Raw genomic sequence first — 21598 nt, 5'->3', positions numbered from 1 at the left:
ATTTTTATTTATGCTTATTTTAAAACATATATTTCTTTAGTTTGCGGAATTGGTCCCAAAAATATTATTTCAATGTGAGATAATATTAACATTAAACATTTTCGAAGAAATGCTCGATACATATATCTTTTCAAAACTTGGGATGTTATATTTGATACAAAACATAAGCATAAATAGATCTTACATTAATTTATAGTAATCGTCTTCACCTCCTTTAATCTATTAGTGTAATGTATCTTCACATCGATATACATGTGATACAAATAAACTAAGTGGGTCAGGTTGGGAAACCTGTTAAGATATATAGGGTTTTTAACTCACAATAATATAGTTAATTTGTTTATTCACATATTTCATGTCAAACAATTAACCCGATTACCCATCCCCGTATTTTTTATTTATTCTACCCTAAGGATTTATCTTAAGGGTCATCTCCTACATTGCATTTAACTATCATCGCCTTACATCGCATTTCCTAATATTTTTGTTGCTAAGGAACATCGCTTACATCACATAGACAATACTGCTTCGGGGATTACTCCCCCAATACATGCACAGTTAGGGTTAGAGTACCATCAGATAAATATGGAGTTACCTCATCGCCTAAACACGTATTTCATCACCTACATGTTATGAGTCTACCGATGTTTCCACTGACTTGTTTAGATTAGTCCGTGGCCACCATCTGTACTTTGGTATATGACTACATCACAACATTGCAAGTCAAGGTCAAGGCATCTCCTAGTCAGCCCCTATTAATCATCACCTATCTACCATCGCATGTCTATCATCTCCTATCTACCACCACCTTTTACTACCCAATACATATTTATATGTGTATAATACTTATATGATTAAATCAGTTAAACATCATCCCATAATAACTTATCTAACACATAATATTATCAGCACAAATAATAAGCACACAAGCATGTAATTATCTAGATACATCATATTTATGTGTAAGATGAAATTAACTATGCACTCACTTGTTAATGTGATGACTCAAAACTCGGACCGCGCTTCGCTTCTAGCAATAATCTTTTCCTTTGATGTAACCTAGCACTATTATCCCTAAGTCTTAGTCTAATATTTCTTGTGACTAGTTATTAGTCTAGATTTTCCATTAATTCAAAGTCTACTGATCTATAACTGATAAGGGACAACTATGTAAGATCATATCGTAGGTAGGGTCCATTTGGTATACAGAGTTTACTGTTTGGAAATCACACTTTAAAAATCTCATTAAATCGAGCCTTTTCAACATCCACGTAAGTAGATGAATTAGTATAACGACTTCGAATAACTGATAAATCTTTTTTATAGGTTCAAAATAACGATAATGAACTTAAACATAAGTTACACTTAAAGCATATTAAGTACAACTTAAATTATAGAGTTTCTAGCAAAACATTGGGAATTGCGATGGCAGAATCTTGAACCGAAAGCTCCTTTTCGTCAATCCTCTGGACACCTCAAAGCCTTGCTAAACACTCCAAAAGTCTAGAAAGACTTGGACTAAAAAAGAAAGAAGTAGTGGAGCATTTGGAATTGCAAGATGTGAGCAAACACTTATTTATAGGCTGCTAGCATGGAGTACGCCTAGCATAGAGCGTACGACCAACGTAATTATGCTACACCTAACGTAATTACGTGGAAAGCAAGCAAACACGTATGTACATTTTAAATCTTCAAAAATTCATAACTTACACATTTGAGCTTCGTTTTTCACATTCTTTATATTCACGTGTAGCTATCGACGACATCTATACCTTTAATTTAGACTCTATTGGCTAATTTTGAATTTATTTAAAGTTATATTTTAATAGGCTTCCACTATTAAAGTCCGTGAAATATTCATAACTTTGTCATCCGACGTCCGTTTTCGATTGTCTTTATACTGTTAAACTCGTATTAGCGATATATTCAATTCTTATTTAGATCGTTTCGACTAAAAATCGACCGATCTAAAATTCGATTTCTGAGTTGTATATTTCTATGTTTAATCTTATAAAAATCATAACTTCCTCTAATGAAGTCAGATTTAGACATTTCCTATATGCACACTCTTGGTTTAACAACTACTATGACTTTCGTTTAGACCACTTAGGCTAAAATGCAATTTATCAAAAATTTACTTTTTATGATACGTAGTGGCGTGCTGGTTAAGATAATTTTTGTTGTCACATATAATATAACTTTTGTTAAGATTATTTGTCCTAAATAATCTTCAATCAAAAATTCATATTTAACGCTTATTATCTCTAAATTGACTAGCCCGAATCCGCGGGTGTTATAATAATCTCCCCATTAGGATGATTACGTCCTAGAATTGTCAACAAAATAGGGCTTGTATAATGACTTCACGTGTTACCTTTCCATCCTAGGTGGTAATCGTAACTCTTATGTCCTTTCTATTGAGTTTCTAATTATTACTTTTGACCGCTGATACTATTGCACCTACTCTTCCTTATAAATTTGATCTCCATCGAGACTCCTATTCTTTCCAGAATAGACTTAACCTAAATTAAGGTCCTTAATTCAACTACCGTAACATACTGATGGGTGATTTTCTGATGACCTATTATCGTATGATGTAATGGTTAGACTTAGGTCTCTTTGAGTCGGTCTCCAACATGAAACATACCTTCCTTCAAGTTCTAATGTGATATAATCACATTTTAGCATGTAGCACTTCTACCTACAAGCTACTTAACTTTAACTACAAACGTGACTCCTCTACTCATCGCTTCAATTATCTTTTCCTTCAATCTAAAGTTGGACGCTATGTCGAACTTACTTCGTAGATTAGTCAGGCTCTATTTGATAGGACCACTAAGGTTGGAATAATATTTATCTTTGTAGTCAATACCGAAACAAAGGTAATCTTGGAAATGAACAAAAGAGCTCAAGTATTGTCTCTCAGCCCCCAAGTCGCAGTACAAGAAGATCTAACAACAAGTTAAGACATTAAGTAATATAACATAATTCAGGATTATATTACTTTTTGAAAAGCGATTAAAATAATTATGCATGCCTATTACATCAAGCTACTCATTCTTATACCATCTAAAACAAGATACGTCTTTCTCTTCTTTCCTTCCCCAAGTGACATCAGCTTCACCTCTTTATGCATCCAAGATCATCTGATATGCCCTTGCCTTTGGCTTAGGAGGGACATTAAGCCTTGCTGCTTCATTTTTCTTTGGGAATTTCTTCAAAATATGGATACCATATTCACATTCGTAACACTTCTTGTCATCGAATGTACAATCTCTAGAATAGTGACCGATCCTTCCACACTTATAGCATGTCACCTCTCCCTTGTATCTTCCTAAGTGCTTCTTCTTGCATTTTTCGCGTCACCTAGTTTCAACGCTCCTTCCACACCTCTTATCTTTGGGATCAGTTTTTGAGAATTTTCCTTATCTTATCAAATTTTGAAGACCCTTCAAACTTCCTATTCTCTCCTGTCTTAGATTCTTCTGGACTCTTTTCTCTTATCTGGTTCTCCTAATTCCTAGCTGCCTAGATAGCTGCTTTTAGAGTCCGCCGGTAATCCACTAGCATCCTTTCCTAATAGCTTCTTCGTCTAAGTGGTTGTTCCTAACCACTTGTAGTGCAGCCTGGCTATTATTTCTATTGTAGTTTCCTTCATCCGTCTACTCCTCTTCCAACTCATGCTCTAAAACGGTTTCAGTAGGTTCATCTTTATTCCTTTGAAGCAGGCGAATTGTCTCTTCCATTTGACGATCCAACAATGCTTGTATCATCGCCATTGTGTTAGTTTCGGTTGGAGGTGCAATGACCTGTGCACGACCCATCACTCGATCAGGGTGTTGGTTTATATTGTTGTCTCCTGGTCCGCTTCTTGTCCTCGCCATGTTATTCTATACACCAAAGCGACGTTTAACATACCGAGATGAGAATATAGATAGAGAAGGTTTAGACTTGTAATAGTCCTTATTACTCCAAAACGTTATATGGCAGTTCTTTTACCACAATTTAATGTATAGAAACCTGAACACATAAAATTTCCTATATCTAGGTTGGCAACAAACCTTAAGTCTAATTAATAAATATCAATTTAGGCAACCTAAAGGATGCTACAAATCGTTTAGCACATAAAAGTAAATTAGGCATCTTACCCTAAAGTAAGATAGTGCTTATGTTAATTTAGGTGTACTACCTAAAATATAATAGACACACTCCTCATGATCATTGCTAAGCATTCTAAGTTTAAGTTTAGAAATCCTACAAATTCCTAGTTCACTTAAACTAATGCTCTGATACCAACTGTGACATCCCCATATTTACGGTCATTTTAAAAATTTTATTTATGCTTATTTTAAAATATAGCATTTTTTTTGCAGAATTGGTCCAAAAATATTATTTCATTTTGAGATAATATCAACATTAAGCATTTCCAAAGAAATGTTCGGTATTGAAATTTTGTCAAAACTTGGGATGTCATAACTAATACAAAACATAAGCATAAATAGATCTTACATTAATTTATACTAATCATCAACATCTCTTTTAATCTCTTAGTGTAATATATCTCCACATCGATACCTGTGATACAAATCAACTGAGCGGATCAAGTTTGGAAACCTGGTGAGACACATAGGGTTTTCAACCCACAATAATATAGTTAATTTTTTTTTATTCACATATTTCATGTCAAACAATTAACCCGATTATCCATCCCCGATTTCTTTATTTATTCGTCTTTAAGGATTTATCCTAAGGGTCATCACTTACATCGCATTTACCTACCATCGCATTACATTGCATTTCCTTATATGTTTGTTGCTAAAACTTTTCCTAAGGATCATCGCCTACATCGCATAAACAATACTATTTCAGGGATTAGTCAGTGGTCGCCATTTATACTCCGGTAGATGACTACAACGCAACATCATAAGTCAAGCTCAGGGCATCTCCGAGTCATCTCATATTTATCATCACTATCTACTGTCGCATATCTATTATCTCCTCTTATCGTCACCTTTTACTACCTAATACATATTTATAGGTGTATAATACTTATATGATTAAATCAGTTAAACATCATCTCATAATATCTTATCTAACACATCATATTCTCAGCATAGATAACAAGCACATAATCATGTGATTATCTAGATATTTCATATCTATGTGTAAGATGAAAGTAACTATGCACTCACCTATTAAAGTGATGACTCGAAACTCAGACAACACTTCGCCTTTTGCAACTGTCTTTTACATTGACATAACCTACTATTCTTAACACTAAGTCTTAGTCTAATATTTCTTGTGACTATATATTAGTCTAGGTTTATTATTAATTCAAACTCTAATGATCTATAGCTAGTAAGGGACAACCAGGTAAGATCATATCGAAGGTAGGGTCCGTTTGGTACATAGAGTATACTATTTGGAAATTTCACTTTAAATACCTCACTAAATCTAGCCTTGTCATCATTCCCATAAGTAGGTCAATCAGTATAACGACTTGGAATCACTGATAAATCTTCTTTGTAGGTTCATTATAACGATAATGAACTTAAACATAAGTTACACTTAAAGCATATTAAGTGTAACTTAATTTACATAATTTCTAGCGAAAAGTCGGGAATTGTGCTAGCAGAATCTCGACCCGAAAGCTCCTTTTCGCCGGGCTGCTAGATAACTCAGAGCCTTGCTAAACACACTAAAAGACTATAAAGACTTGGACTCGAGAAGAAGGAAGTTTGGGGTCATTTGGATTTGCAAGATGTGAGCAAATGAGTGATTTTCACCACTTATTTATAGTCTGTCAGTATGTGCAAAGTAATTTTGGGGTATGCCGATCATAGATCGTACGCCCATCTTAATTCTCGCCCAACATAATTATGTGGGTAGCAAGCAAACACATATGTAAATTTTAAATGTTTAAAAATTCATAACATTCACATAGAAGCTCCGTTTTTGACATTCTTTATATCAACGCGTAGCTATCGACGACATCTACAACTTTCGTTTAGTCTCCGTCAGCTAAATTTGAGTTTATTTTTAAAGTTATATTTTAATAGGATTAAACTGTTAAAGTCCGTTAAAAATTCATAATATTGTCATCTGACGTCCGTTTTCGACTGTCTTTATATCGTTGAACTTCAATTAACGAGATCTTCAATTTTTGTTTAGATTGGTTGACTAAAAATCGACCGATCTAAAATTCAATTTCTGAGTTGTATACTGCTATGTTGAATCTTAGAAAAATCATAATTTTCTCTAGTGAAGTCAGATTTAGACGTTCTCTATATGCTCACTTTTGGTTTAACAACTATTATGACTTTTGTTTAGACTACTTAAGCTAATAAGTAATTTATCAAACATTTATTTTTTATGATACGCAGAGTTATGTCAGTTTAATCGCGAAACTTCGAAGAATCATAACTTCTTCACACGAAGTCGAATTTCAACGTTCTTTATATATATATATATATATATATATATATATATATATATATATATATATATATATATATATATATATATATATATATATATATATATATATATAGGTTCAGGTTCATTTGAGACCATTTTAATTTTGTGAGACCATAGACCAAATCTAAAAATAATTTTAAAATGCAAAATAAATGGAAAAATCAAAAAATTCTTTTTTTAAATATTATTTTCGGAACTTGAATTAACTAAAAAAAATTTAAAAAAATAAAAAAATTCCGTTTTTTTTTTAAATACGTGAAATATTCTAATAGAATATTATAGTGACATATTCTAAAAAATAATTTTAAAATGCAGAATAAATGGAAAAATCTAAAAATTCTTTTTTTAAATATTGTTTTCGGAACTTGAATTAACTAAAATAAAAATAAATTCCATTTTTTTTTGAAAAATACGTGAAATATTCTAATAAAATATTACATTGTACATATTCTAAAAAATAATTTTAAAATGCAAAATAAATGGAAAAATCCAAAAATTCTTTTTTTAAATATTATTTTCGGAACTTGAATTAACTAAAAAAATTAAAAAAAAAATAAAAAAATGCGTCTCACGGTCTCACAAAATTAGGCCTGTCTCACATGAACGTAACCCTATATATATATATATATATATATATATATATATATATATATATATATATATATATATATATATATATATATATATATAAAATCCTTGTCACATATAATATTACTTTTTTCCTAAATAATATTTTATCAAAAAATCATTTTTAACGCTTATTATCTATAAATTGACCAATATGAATTTGCAACTTTTAGATTTTTCTGGTTTGGTTGTGGTTAATATGTCCCTTGTTGATTCAAGAATTTGTGTATGATTATTTAGGTTGTGATTCGCTCATGATGTGATGTGGTTGTAGCTTCTTGGCTTCCGACCTAATTGAAAGGGGCGGATATTGGACTACCTTGAATAACTGGCCTGGGTACACGATTAGGCGGGGAAGTTATCGGTCCTCTCTTATCTTTTTAATTATTAGAATATAAAAATAAATATTAGAAAAATACAAAAATAAAAATAAAATGGTATAAGAGTATTATCAATTTTGGAAGACACCATATCCATATACTAACAGGCCCAAAAGGACAACTCATTAATTTTTTTAAAGGTTTGGAGCTTTTAAATGAAAAAAAACACATATAATATGGACAATTTTTACAATTTTGTCATTGATTATTTTGTATATTATTTAGTACTACCTTCGTCCCAATTTGATAGTCCATTTTTGACTTTTGAAGTCTTTCTTTTTTAATTTTGACCTTAAATATTTTTTGTTTTTGATAAATAATACTTGATGCAAAATATATGAATGGATTGTATTTTAAATGTTTTTTTTAATGTTATAAGTTTTATCAAGTAATATATAACACAAATAAAAATATTTAAGGTCAAAGTTGAAGAAAAAAGACTTGAAAAGTCAAAAATTGACTATTAATTTGGGACGGAGGAAATACTATATAATGAAACTTTAATTAACATTATTTTATTTCATAAAAACTAAATTATCATATACAAATGTTGGACCTTAAAATATGAACTGATTTATTTAAATCTTTTTCATTTTTTTCGTATAATCATAAATAGTCCATGATGATTGGCAATTTTAATAAATTTGGTCAATATACTAATAATATAGTATTGTACCATTTCTAGTAAACAAATTTCAAACTACAACTATTTAATCAATACATTTTACATTTACCATCTTTTGGTTATACTACTACAAATGGACACATAAATTATATAGGATTAAAATAGAATTAAGAATACGGTTTTATAATCGTACTAGTTTATAACCCGTGGGAGCTACGGTTAGAAAATTAATTAAACTTTCTAAATAAAAACTCAAAACTATTTATTAATGGACACATAAATTATATAGGATTAAAATAGTACCAAGAATACGGTTTTATAATCGTATTCCATAGAGGGGGAATCGTCTTCCCACTGGGTATATAATTAGTCGAATAGGGTTTTACTTGATTGGTGTGTATTAATGTACAAATTTGTAGTTGCGATAAACTTTTTATACACAAGTAAAAGCCTTATAAAGAATCCAGATGAACCAGTAGATTTAATTAAGAATCATGAAAAGACTGCACACAAACAATGCAAAATGTTGTAACTTAACTTCAAACATTGCGATGTATTAAATTCGACAACCAAAGATTTACATGAACTTTACAGCCCTACATATATTCTTTGGCTTTGAAAAACCAAAAAGTGCATGATGATAATATCCACAGTAGCAGCATAACAACGTACGTACATGATTCAATTATAACACAACTATATAATTAGGTTAAAAAAAACCAAGCATATGTCCAATTCCTCAATATCCCAAAAGTGATTACTTTTTGCCTGCTTTTCAACGAGACATCCCTCCAGGAACTGTAGGTGGTACCATGACTCCACCGCTTTGTTGTATTTCGGGAGATTGATTTCGCCACCCAACTCCTGAAAAAATTTTGGTGCACAAATGAATCGACATAACTAACAACAAAATGTTCGAAAGAAGACAAATTCAGATATAAACGTTACCTAGTTGCATGTTGAAACCATGAGCCTGAAGTTCACGATATTCTTGACACAAGGCACATGGTTCACATATGAGATGAACAAGAATGTTTATGATAGGGTCATTAGGCAAATTGTAAATTTGTGTCATCTTGATCCTGTAGTAAGCCGACAACAGACATCCGCATCCCGTCAAGTACATTATCCCAGCATAGAGCGCAGCGTATACAAAGCAAGCTTTTACACAAATTAATTAAAAACGTTATGACTTAATAAAAGTACTAAACTTTGATCGTTTTTAAGTATTTCTTGAAATGAAAACTTACTCTGTTGTCCCCTATCAATCATTTCTGCGATTTGTCCATAAGTAACACAAGGGGCGAAAGCAGTTATGACAACTGTTGACAAAAAGTACATCAGTTTGTGATCTAATGAAGAAGCTACAAAGTACAAAACATGAAAATGTGTATATATGTTAAGGTGATGATATATATGATTAGACTTACGAGTTGGGAGATCATCAAAACATTCAAAAAGGCCGGTGGACCAAGTAGGAATCTCGCCTTGTTGGGGTGGAACCCCAACCACATACTGGCCGGATTGTTGTGGTGCATCACCACCTTTACTGGAGTCTGAGTCAGATGCGGGTGGTGGATTTGTGGCGGGTTGGGAGTCGGATGGTAGAACCATGGGAGCTTGACCAGTTGTAGTTTGAGGAGTCTTCTCCTTTTCGTTTGGGACTGAGGAATTCATCTCAACTCGATTATCCAATAGACTCAATTATCCAGAGACAAGGGATTGATTGGATAATCGAGTCTAATTACCCTGAGAATTGGTTTGCGATTAGTGCAATGAATGTATCTATTTATATGATTCTCATGGATGATTTTAGCCATTGCTATTCATGCACTGATACGAAAATTGTTGCATGTTAATAGGGTTTGATAAAAGAATTTAGTGGTGGAGACTGGCTGATGTTGTAAATGGACCAGAGTTTATACCATTTTCGGTTATGAAATTACAATTTGTGATAATGTTTCACAATCTTTTATTTATCTAAAAAAATTAACAATCAACATATGGCAAACCTTGTGGTCATTCAATGGACCCAAATCTGATTCGATCGAATCGGTTTTAATATTCTTCATTATTTGATCATATAATCATATATCACTATAAAACAAGGTGCCGTGTATTACACAAGTTTTTTAAAGAACAAAATTAATATATATTGGTGAGCATTACAATCATACAGTTGGGAAAAAAATTGTTCCAGATTTTCAGTTGTCTATGTCAATGATTTAGTAGTATAATTGACTTTCCTTATATGTATTTTAAAGCAAGTAAACAATAATACTTGGTAAAACAAAATAAATTCTAACATTAATAAAGAAAACACATCGCATGAGACATAGCAAGAAGGTTTTTTGGTGGTTTCGACAAAAAACCAAAAAAGAGCAAATATTTTTACTCCAAATCCAATCGTGAAAAAGAGCCAGTTTACTGATTAATTCCTGAAAAGGACCAAAATACCCTTTAGTTAGCCCCTCAATTCTACTCATTTTGTCTTTCGTTTTCTAGCTTAGCCAACACAGAAACATAAAAAAAGATTAGAAATGTCTATTTTAACAATAAACCAAAAAAGAGCATATTCCAACCTCAAGGAAAAGACCAGAATGCACTCGTGTGAAAGGCCATTATGAAACAGTAAAAGAGTGACCAAAAAAAAAAGAAAAATATATTCATTTCAACTAAGCGCAAGACCAAAAAAAGTAGTTTTACTCTAATAATAACAGAAAATTGTGTTTCATGTGGGATTTTTAACAACAAAATAAATCTTTTTTTTCATAAGATTTTGGAACTGATAACTGGTCTTGGTTATTTTTTACACCTTCGAAAAAACTAATTCTCACATAAAAATTCCCAGTGTAAAACCAAAAAGAGAATTTAAAATATGTAAAAAAAAAATAAAACTTTGAGCAATTTATAACAAAAAAAACCAGTTATACGCCTCATATATAATTGAAGTTAATGGTCTGATACCACACACAATCCAAGTTGTCCTAATACCATCTATTAACCAAATAAACTAATAAAAATTAAAAAAATCAACATCATAACCGTTGATTAACATTTCAATTTTGTATGGTGGACATGCTATGGAGCAAGTTCGAACGTGATGTTGCAAACAAATTCTTTCAAGAAAATGTGATAACATATAAATGACATTGTACTTATACATACTTTACAAATTCGATTTTGGAAAGGATATGAATATTTGATTTGTAATTGTACAGAATCTGTGAATGAAAGAAACAATGAAACGTATCTCAAAAATACGTGTTTTTAAAAAGGAATGATTGAAATCTCTACTTGACAATTGAGAATCTTGATTTTGAATTTCATACATTGCCTAACAATTTACATTAGAATTAAAGGATTAGTTAACAGTGTTTAAAATTAAGTCAACTTTTATATTTTTAGATTAAAAAAAAACAAAACTAACAGAATTTGCTAAATGGATTTAAAAGAAAATCTAAAAATAGAAAAAATACCATGTGTCATATTGAATAAGGGTGATGACAAATGGCAGATTTATTTACATTTATTAGAGAGGATAATCCATTTTAATGTTTTCTGTTTTGGGGATAAGATAAATCATATCCTCGCCTAATCTGTCGACCTGGGACATGAAACCTGTTCCCACTGCTAACTTGATGAACAGGGTCGGTCCGTTGGTTTTCAATGCCCAGGGCAAAATAATTAAATCATGCCCCTATATTTTAAGATATATATAACAAATAGTTATGAACGAAATAAATGAAATGTAATAACTAAAGAACAAAATAACTAGCAAATAATTAACAATTAAATATGTTATTTTATTTTAGAAAATATTTATCAACATATCCACTTTGGTTTCAACCATTATGAAACAACCTACCTCATAAAAAAGCCAGCAGCAAGCTGGACAAGATACAATGTGTTCAAGATTAAAGGATAGTACATCAATTACTCAAAATATACATAAACATTAAAGTTTGAAAGAGAGAACATCAATTTGAGAGGTAATTAGTGTAGTATGTTTGGTAATCGAATCTTCAACCATGAAATAATAGCAATCAACTCTTAAACCCTCAGTAAAAAATACCAATCAAGTTTTGATTTGATTGTAATAAGAATAACCAATTACCAACACTTACACCACCAATCCTTTTAAAAGCCAATATGATAAAATCAACCATTAAAACGAACCAAGGGCATAATGGTCAAAACTGTAGATTTAACACTTCACCAAAGCAAAAAAAAACTTCTAGGAAACTCATTAGAAATCTGCAATCATCAAGGGACGAATAAGTCAATTTTCAAGGAAATTTCCCAGCATTATCAATCTAAAATACAAGATTACGAGGTGCAAGAATGTCACTAAACCACCTTTGTCATTCCGCCAAAAAATAACCACAAGGCATCATCAGCACCACCAAAGAAGCGAAAGTAGACCAAAAGTAGCGTGAAGGGCAAAACAATCAAATAGCCCAAACAACATCAGTCTTCAAACTTACAAATTAGAGAGATCAATACAACTAAGAGCAAAGTTATCCAATAAAAACCAACAGCAGTCCATTAAATCAATCGATGATCAAGTATGAGGGGAAAATTGCGTGAAATAGTCACGTCTCCTCGGTTCCCTAATTCACATGAAGCAAGACGTCTCTTTGTCTTCTGATCTTGGAACTTACTGATGCGTGCTAGTTTTCTTTTGCCGATGTGGTAATAAGTGATAACCTACACTGACTTGGACTTCGTGGATCAAAATTTGGGTCAAAATAATATCATACCTATAATAAGTGGACCAAATCTGATGCCCCTATTATTGTGATGCCTTGGGCTGTGGCCCAGCTCGCCCAGTCCTTGGGCCGGCCCTGTTGATGAAGATTCATACGGGTAATTCTACATGAACTCCATCTCATTAGTAATTTTATTTTTTTGTTTTCATTAATGTTTTTTTTGTTTTTATTCTATTTTGTGTTTGTTTTCCTTTTATTAATATTATTTCATTTATTATTATTATTATTATTATTATTATTATTAACAATAATATAAATATAATAATAAAGCAAAAATTACTTTAAGTATCATCGGATATACCGACAAATTAAGTATTATAATTGTGTGGTGTATTACGCGTATTATGCTGAACATAAGCGTTGAACAATATAAAATTTTATCATCTACTAGAACGTTTTGATATGTATGTACATAGTATACTAGAACGTTCTTAATTTTGCAATGTCATTTTCCATGGAATCCTACATATGGTATCAGAGCTTAATCTTGAAGGTTTAAGAACTTTTTCAAGAAAATGATTCTAAATGACAATTTGAACTCATGAATCTTACATCGATCTTCTCGTGTTGTAGGTATTATGTTTTGAAATGAATTCTTGTTCTAGAAATTGAATTTTATTCTTTGAATCATTCAAATTCGATTTTTTCTCTCTAGAACATTAGTCATATCTACTTTCTATCTCTCTCTCTCTCTCTCTCTCTCTCTCTCTCTATATATATATATATATATATATATATATATATATATATATATATATATAATTCGTTTTAGATTCGTTTTCTCTCTTTTCTAATTCTGATTTCTTATTGAAGGTTTAATGGATTCTACTAATTTGTTATTATCCTCCATTATAGCACTTGGATTGAAAGTTATAAATCCAATTTATAATTTTGATAAGGGACGTTATTGACAACTTTTGGTGCGTCTTATTTAAAGAATGATACTAAGATATATAATCTTTTTGTTGATGGAGATATATTTGATGACATCTCTTGTGATCTTTATCATTGTTGTGTACAAGATAATAAGAGATAGATGGAGCAAATTTGATTTTGAAAGATCATTTGGATTTGGAAAATAAACACTTGAAGTTAGTTGTTTGTGTTGTTTGAAAAAGTAATCTTTTTATCTTTTATATATATATATATATATATATATATATATATATATATATATATATACGGTTAGGTTATTGTGTTCTAACTATCTATTGCGTGCATATAAAATTGATTGTGGATCAATCATTTTAGTTATTTTAAGAAAAGTAATTAATGCATATTACATGTTGAAGATATAATGAATATTTATTGTGTGCATGTAAGATTTTTTGTCTTTTACTTTTTATGAGCAGCCTCTTAATTTTGCAAAATGATATTTGTGTCTTTTACTTTTTAAAATATTATTTTCAACCAGTACACCTTAAACTTTGTAAAATGACATTTTCACAGTTTGTTCTCTAAACTTTCGTGTTTATCCTATAATATCTTTTACTATGTAAAATATGTTTTCAAACTCTCTCTTTTTTAAAATGTTATTTTGACCTCGTCAAATCTAAACTTTATAAAATGTTAATCTTATCACCTCCATTTTTTAAACTTTCGTGTTTATCCTATAGTTCATCGATTCATTTTCTACTTTGTAAAATATATATTTAAAACCTCTCTTTTTTAAAATGTTATTTTGACTCCGTCAAATTTAAACTATATAAAATGTTAATCTTACCACCTCTATTTTCTAAATTATCATATTTATAACCGTAGTATATGTAATCCAATTTTCTTTATTTTGTTTAGTAACATTCGTTCGTTAACTTAAAAAAAATAACTAATGTTTTTTATGTATAACCCATATAAATTAAAGGTGTAACTTTAATCAACAAACTAATCCACATTATAAGAATATGTCAACATGTAATGTTCAACTTTACTTCATCAACTTTATATAATCTGTCATTTTAACCCTTTTATTTTGTAAAATGATAATTTCAAGCCCTTTATCTTTTAGAATATCACTTTAACCCCTTCCACCTTCAACTTTGTAAGATATCATTTTTATCTCTTTGTTTTTCAAACTTTCGTGTGTGTGTGTGTATATATATATATATATATATATATATATATATATATATATATATATATATATATATATATATATATATATATATATATATAAAATATGATTTTCCGTTACTTCTTTTTACAGTTATTCCCCCCCCCCCTCCCCCCCTCCACATACACACCAACACACACACATTTTTATGGATTATTAAAAACAATATAACTTACAAAAAATAGTCCCTACACTTTTCTGAACTTTTGATAAATCAACTAACGCTCATTTCTTTTAAATTTTTTGTGTGTTTTTTTAAGCTGCAATATCTTATATTACTTTAATACGTAAGAAAAACATACGTAAAAACCTGCAGCAAAACGCGAGCTCAAATTCTAGTATATATATATATATATATATATATATATATATATATATATATATATATATATATATATATATATATATAATTAAAGCTATTGTATATGTGTTGTCACATTTACATCGCAACCAGACAACCAAAGAAGAAATCGACTAATCGCTGCTTCTTGAATTGGCGACGAAGATCTTTGAATTTTCCATAGAAATCGAATGTTGAAGAGTTATGGCCCTTGGAAGTCGGATATTGATCATCGCACGCAAGGTCTATTATCCGCTTCCGCTTTTAGATTGACGCTATTGGGCTTTAAATAATTAGTTCAATAGGCTTGAAATTAATGGGTTATTACTATATAACTAATATAAAAAGTGTAAAATGGGGGCCCGGGGCGGTCGCCCAGCTTGTCCATACCCATAGGCTGGCCCTGCTGGACGGAAATGCCCGCTCCCGTCCCCGATCTTGAAAATAAAGGGGGTTTAATCTTGACCCCGTTCCTGCTCTCCCGCTTCCGAATTTTTTTAAGAATTAGTTTTGTACGGTATCGGAGTCCCACGGGAACGGGTTCAAACGCGGGGTTTTTGACATCTTACATGTGACTCTTATGTTACATAATCTTTATACACCAAAGGCACAGCGGTATCAAGGTGTCTACGAATTATGGTTCTCTACATGTAGCTTTAGGTTCAAGTGATCACATCATCAACACTAGTGTAAATAGGTTCAAGTGATCACATCATGAACATTAATGTAAAATTAGAAGGTGTTTGTGTTTGCCGTCCAAAAAAATAGACAATCTTTATACGTAACCCTCAATTAAATGCGCCTAACTTGATTTTGTGTTCTCGATATTTATTTATTCGTTCGAATTACCGATTCTAGTGGCAGACAATACTAGATCGAGTTCGCAGATTATGAGAGGCACGTAATGAGAACATCCGTTGGATATGTATATATATTTACCACAGGGAGATAGTTTTTGATGTTTCGAATAAAAACATCCGTATTAATCCCTATCATGGCTAGTTAAGTATATGGAAAACTAGCATTATGATCATCTAACTATTAAATAGCTTCAATAACCAAGCAAGACTAATTCCACAACATCCCAAAGTGACTAGATTTTGCATGCACTTCAACGAGTCATCCCTCCTGGAACCGTAGGTGGTACCATGGCTCCACCAGTTTGTTGTATCTCGGGAGACTGACCTTTCCACCCAAGTCCTGAAAAAGTGAAATCGTTGTATAGTAAAAACCAATCCACATGATTAAGAACAAAAATTTTCAAAAAGAGAAGACGTAGACTATATATATAATGTTAATTACCAAGTTTCATGTCGAACCCATGAGCCTGAAGTTCACGATATTCTTGACACAAGGCGCATGGTTCACATACTAGATGAACAAGAATATTTATGACTGGATCATTAGGCAGATTATACATCTGGACCATCCTAATCCTAAAGTATGCGGACAACAAACATCCCAAGCCTGTAAAGTACAGTAGCCCCGCATGAAGTCCACCCAATACCAAACAACCTGTTACAAAAATAAACAAAAAGTTTGCGATATTAGTCAAGCATTTTCATCCATAAATGCTTAAGTCGTCGATTGTAGCCATGTAATTGGAGAAATGAACACTTACTGTTTTGTCCTCTGTCGACCATTTCTGCGACTTGGCCGAAAGTAACACAGGGGGCGAAAGCCGTTATGATTACTGCTCAAAAGAAATGGGATCTGTTATTATTACCCCGGTTTTTATCTTCCTACCCCTTTAATTATTGCTAATTAGGTACAAGTTTTATACTTTTAATTTTTATAACAGCTTTTTTAGAGTATTAACCAATAAACATAAAATATCTTTTTTAACATGAAAGAATGTGTCCGGTGCATGTAATGTTTTAATCATATTTCTGACAAGTTTTGAAATTGTTTTAATCACATTTTCAACAACAACAAACCCACGTTCGACCACCAACCACCGTCGTCAGCCACTACCACTGCCGTCGGTGTCTACCAGAAAGATCAGGAGAGAGACTAATCGAGAGAGAGATGTCGCCATTATCCAACGCCTCACCACCTATTTCACCGGAGAAGAATGTGAATCTTCGTAATCAGACAAGCGTGGGAAAGAAATACTCGTCGGACCACCTAACTCACTGGAGAAGACTGTGAATCTCCGTAATCGGAAAAGAATGAGAAAGAAGTGCCGACTGAGAAGAGAGGAACGAGAAAAAGATAGCCGTCGTCGCCGGAGAAGAGACTAACAACTGTCATCGTCGCCGGAGAAGAGACGAAACGCCACTGCCATCGGAGAATAGAGAAAACGCCGGAGAAGGAAGGAATCGCCTAAAACATCGTCTGAAAAAAAATAGTCGTCGTGAGAAAGAACGAGAGAAAAAGAAAGCGATAGTCGCATAGCTCCCATCGTCGGAAGTCGCATGAAGGTGTCATTGGCGGTTGAATCTTCTTGTTAGGGTTAGAGAGAAAGTAAAACGTTTTATACCCTTGAATTTTACATTTATAACCTATCTATTTAAAAGATATTACATTTTTTACCCTCAAAATTTCATTTTTGAACCTCTATTTAAGTTGATACAGTACAATTGGGTTAAAACTTAAAACTTAAAATGATATTTTTATAAATTAAATATTTTTAAACATTTATTTCCTAGTTTTTGTCGCAAATGTATGTTCACGATTAATAATTATTTTGTATTATTATCATATGAAACTAAGCTTTATGTTTAAAATTAAATTTATCATTTATTTTGTAGTATCTTTATTATTTTTTTGAAGTAAAAAATAATATGTTATGCTACAGGTAAGAGGCAAATTTAGTATTTATAAGTAAGTTATTTAGTTACTGTTTGTTTAAAATGTTTAAAATAATTTTTTTAGAATAATATATTAAATATATTTAATGTTGAAAAGTTTGTATACAAAACCATTTAGATTATATTTTAAATGGGTCGTTGCTTATAAAATACTTGATTAATAAAACTATTAATTATAAATATTAAATTTTCATATATTAAAAAATATATATCTTCATAATATAATTATTAAAAGCAATCATAATTAATAAAAAACATATCATTATTAGCTAATGATTAAAAGCTAATTATTAAAGGGTAGTATTAAATAGCGAAGGGGTATGGATAAATGAGGACAAAAGAAATACATCAGGAGGTGATTATATGATAAAGAATCTGATTATAATTTATGTGCATGGACTTACAAGTTGGGAGATCATCAAAACAATCAAAAAGTCCTGTAGACCACATAGGAATCTGGCCTTGTTGTGGTGGGACCCCAACGACATACTGATTGGGTTGTTGCTGTGGATATGCAGTAGCTGGAGCTTTGCTAGGATCAGAGTTAGATGTGGCTTGGGGATTCGTTGCTGGTTGGGCTTCAGATGGTGGAGCTTTCTCGTTTGGGACTGAGGAAGCCATTTTCAACCCGATTATCCAATAAACTCAATTATCCGAAGACAAGTGGTAGATTGGATAATCGAGCCTAGCTCGAGAATTGATTTGATATTAGTGCATTGAACGTATGTATTTATAGGGTTGCCTTGAATGATTGCAGCCATTGCTTTTTTCTCCATGTTTTGTGGAGGACTGAATTCATGCATAGAAGCGAAAACTGTTGCATATTAGTAGGGTTGAAATGAAAGTGTTCAATGGTTGATGTGGAATTAAAGTGTTCAATGGTCGAGATCAGCTAGTATTGTCAGATCGACCATAATTATTACACTTCTTTTTAGGGGAAATGATACATTTAAATATTAAAATCAGATATCGGAATTAAACTCTTGTATTTATTTGATGGTCCCAAGTGTAAATCGATCTAATCTGTTTTTATATTGACAAACACACACTATGAGATAACATTTGCAATATTCTTTCATGATCATCAAAGTTTACATGGACGGGTAGTTAATCTAGTTTTCGCTTGTGTGGACAAATATTCAAATTTTAAATTACATTAGAATAATAATAAACACAGCTAAATATCATAAGATTTTCATAAACTACTTGAAAAGTTCAAGTAGGATTTTTCCCACAAATATTTCAATTGGAAAAAATAAGTTAGAAAAAAATTGTGATTTATATCAATATAATAATGGCTAAAAAAATTAAAGGTAAACACCATAAAGTCATTAAGCTTATACAAGAATTATATTTTGACATTGTGTTAATTTTTCTATCTGGATACGATATTTACATTTTTTTTTAATAATTTTGACCACTTGATTGGTCCACTTGAGTAGCTGCTAAAATGACATGATAATGTGGTAATTTTGATGACGTAACATGCAGCCAATATGTCAAATGAAAAAAATACACAAAAACACTAAGTTTTTAATTTTTTCAATTTAACACTAAATTTATTTATTTATTTTCCAATTTTTACACATCATTCTTTTTCCAAATCAAATATCATTATTTTTAATTTTATTTATTGTTGAAGACTTTCTATTTTAAACTATATATATATATATATATATATATATATATATATATATATATATATATATATAAAAGTTCAATAAAGAATCATTATTAATAAAGAAAACCAATAAACCAATGTAAACCGTCAGAATTAAAAACAATCAACGGCAAAAGTAAGAGTTGTAGACATTTACAATGGACGCATATTTATCGAATTATAACAAACTCACTTTTTTTCATTAAAATTTTTTAAGCCACGTTTTCGCCGTTCCGGTTTGGGGGTGTTACATTTGCTATGACATATGGTACGAGAATTACATGCTAGATTAGGGCTAAGGATCTTGGAAGGATGCTTTATTTGCCTATTATATGAGAAATGCATGCTAGACTAAGGCTAAGAATCTAGGAAGATGCCTTATATGCCTACTGTATGTGCTTACTAAGTTGCATGATAGTACTGACTAGTCGGTGATATAATAGCCTGGATAGGATATGTTTGGTTTGGGTTGTTGAAGGACCGAATGCTGCTTGCTTTATGCTTTTAGGAATCCTAGTTATCTTTAACTAACTAGTAAACGAATATGTTAAGTTACATATTATGAGGACTAAATAATTTTAGAAGGTTAGGTCTATCCGTATTGCGCAACTCTTGTCTGAGTCCAAACGTTGTAGGGCAGGGTCTCTCATTCGAAGAATATCTGGTCTTAGTGATATATAATGGTATTCACGAGCTAGTTAAGGGATATAGTAGGGAGTTCTTATGCAGCTGTGTCACACCCCAAAACCAGAACGACGGAAACTTTCTGGGGTGGATGACGTCATGTAAAGTATCACAACATATGCAATATAGTAATCAGAGTACAACAACCATTGCATTAATAGTAATAATTTTACATAGGTTACATCTCATAGCAACATCAAAGTAATACAGAGAATAATACAGATGCAACTCGGTTCTAGGCTGACTTCGCAAAGCTCCCGGGATGTACCTGTCTATCGAAGACCTGAGAATACAAGTTATTTTGAAAGCGAGTATCAACATTTTATAATGCTGGTGAGTCCATAAGTATTTAGTGTCATTTGTATAAATACGCATTTTTATTCAAAATAACTTTATGAAAGATAGTAATCTAGAATCTACGGTGTATTAGCGTTCTTTCCAGAAAATCCTATATTTTCTAAATAAAAGAAGTCTTCTACCAAGACCCGACAAATTTATGTTTTAAGGAATAATTTTCCCCAAAATAATATCATTACCAAAAATACAGAATTGACTTTAAAAGAATAATGAGAAAATCACAAGTGAAAATACTAGGGGAAAATAACATATACCTCAGCAGTAATACTGCTGACTAAAGCAAAAGAAATCATAGACTTCAGGAGAGTATCGAATGAATGATACGCCTGGCTCCGTCTAACAAAAGGAAGCATAGACTCCAGACAGTATCAGATGAACGATATAGCTAGCAAAGTCTAAAACAAGAAAATATAGACTCCAGACAGTATCGAGTGAACGATACAGCTAGCAAAGTCTAAAACAAGAAAATATAGACTCCAGACAGTATCGAGTGAACGATACAGCTAGCAAAGTCTAAAACAAAGGGTGAATGTGGACTCGTATGTAACCATGCTGATCGACAATAGAGTATCCGATGACCCTCCAGGTCACGCGTAGAGGTAGTGGCATTATGTCACCCATGGGCCTTACCAGCGCGGACTGTAGCTAGTAGTCTGGGTGTGGGAGTGTCAGTGCCGTATAGATCTATACACATGATGTTCGCTCTCCTTTCCAGAGACTCTGGTTACACGGCGATGGCGCTATGAGGCGTCG

General features: G+C 31.6%; 2 protein-coding genes across 2 annotated transcripts; both read right to left on the bottom strand.

Moving 5' to 3' along the window:
• Positions 1 to 8623: 8623 nt before the first annotated feature.
• LOC145068886 (protein PLANT CADMIUM RESISTANCE 3-like) lies at positions 8624 to 9970 on the bottom strand. The gene is made up of 4 exons (XM_079015852.1): positions 9540 to 9970; positions 9360 to 9431; positions 9058 to 9270; positions 8624 to 8973 (listed from the first exon to the last, which is right to left on the bottom strand). The coding sequence occupies exons 1-4, from the start codon at positions 9784 to 9786 to the stop codon at positions 8885 to 8887; spliced, it is 621 nt and encodes a 206-aa protein (XP_078871978.1). The 5' UTR covers positions 9787 to 9970; the 3' UTR covers positions 8624 to 8884.
• Positions 9971 to 16233: 6263 nt separating this feature from the next.
• LOC145071398 (protein PLANT CADMIUM RESISTANCE 2-like) lies at positions 16234 to 18857 on the bottom strand. The gene is made up of 4 exons (XM_079018292.1): positions 18549 to 18857; positions 16953 to 17024; positions 16634 to 16846; positions 16234 to 16531 (listed from the first exon to the last, which is right to left on the bottom strand). Exons 1-4 carry the CDS (start codon positions 18763 to 18765, stop codon positions 16443 to 16445), a joined length of 591 nt encoding a protein of 196 aa, XP_078874418.1. The 5' UTR covers positions 18766 to 18857; the 3' UTR covers positions 16234 to 16442.
• Between the last annotated feature and the right edge of the window lie 2741 nt (positions 18858 to 21598).

Source organism: Lactuca serriola, chromosome 8 (assembly GCF_051521515.1).
Source record: "Lactuca serriola cultivar US96UC23 chromosome 8, Lser_US96UC23_V15, whole genome shotgun sequence".
In the NCBI taxonomy this organism is placed as follows: Eukaryota; Viridiplantae; Streptophyta; class Magnoliopsida; order Asterales; family Asteraceae; genus Lactuca; species Lactuca serriola.
This window is presented reverse-complemented; position numbering and strand designations above follow the sequence as displayed.

What these genes read in the sequence shown, in the direction of transcription:
- LOC145068886 (XM_079015852.1), bottom strand. Translation starts at nt 9,786, where the DNA reads ATGAATTCCTCAGTCCCAAACGAAAAGGAGAAGACTCCTCAAACTACA. An exon ending in TTTTGATGATCTCCCAACTC is followed by an intron (nt 9,432 to 9,539) that starts GTAAGTCTAATC and finishes TTTTGTCAACAG; the next exon opens with TTGTCATAACTGCTTTCGCC. An exon ending in TGGTTTCAACATGCAACTAG is followed by an intron (nt 8,974 to 9,057) that starts GTAACGTTTATA and finishes AAATTTTTTCAG; the next exon opens with GAGTTGGGTGGCGAAATCAA.
- LOC145071398 (XM_079018292.1), bottom strand. Translation starts at nt 18,765, where the DNA reads ATGGCTTCCTCAGTCCCAAACGAGAAAGCTCCACCATCTGAAGCCCAA. An exon ending in TTTTGATGATCTCCCAACTT is followed by an intron (nt 17,025 to 18,548) that starts GTAAGTCCATGC and finishes TCTTTTGAGCAG; the next exon opens with TAATCATAACGGCTTTCGCC. An exon ending in GGTCGACAGAGGACAAAACA is followed by an intron (nt 16,847 to 16,952) that starts GTAAGTGTTCAT and finishes TTTTTGTAACAG; the next exon opens with GTTGTTTGGTATTGGGTGGA.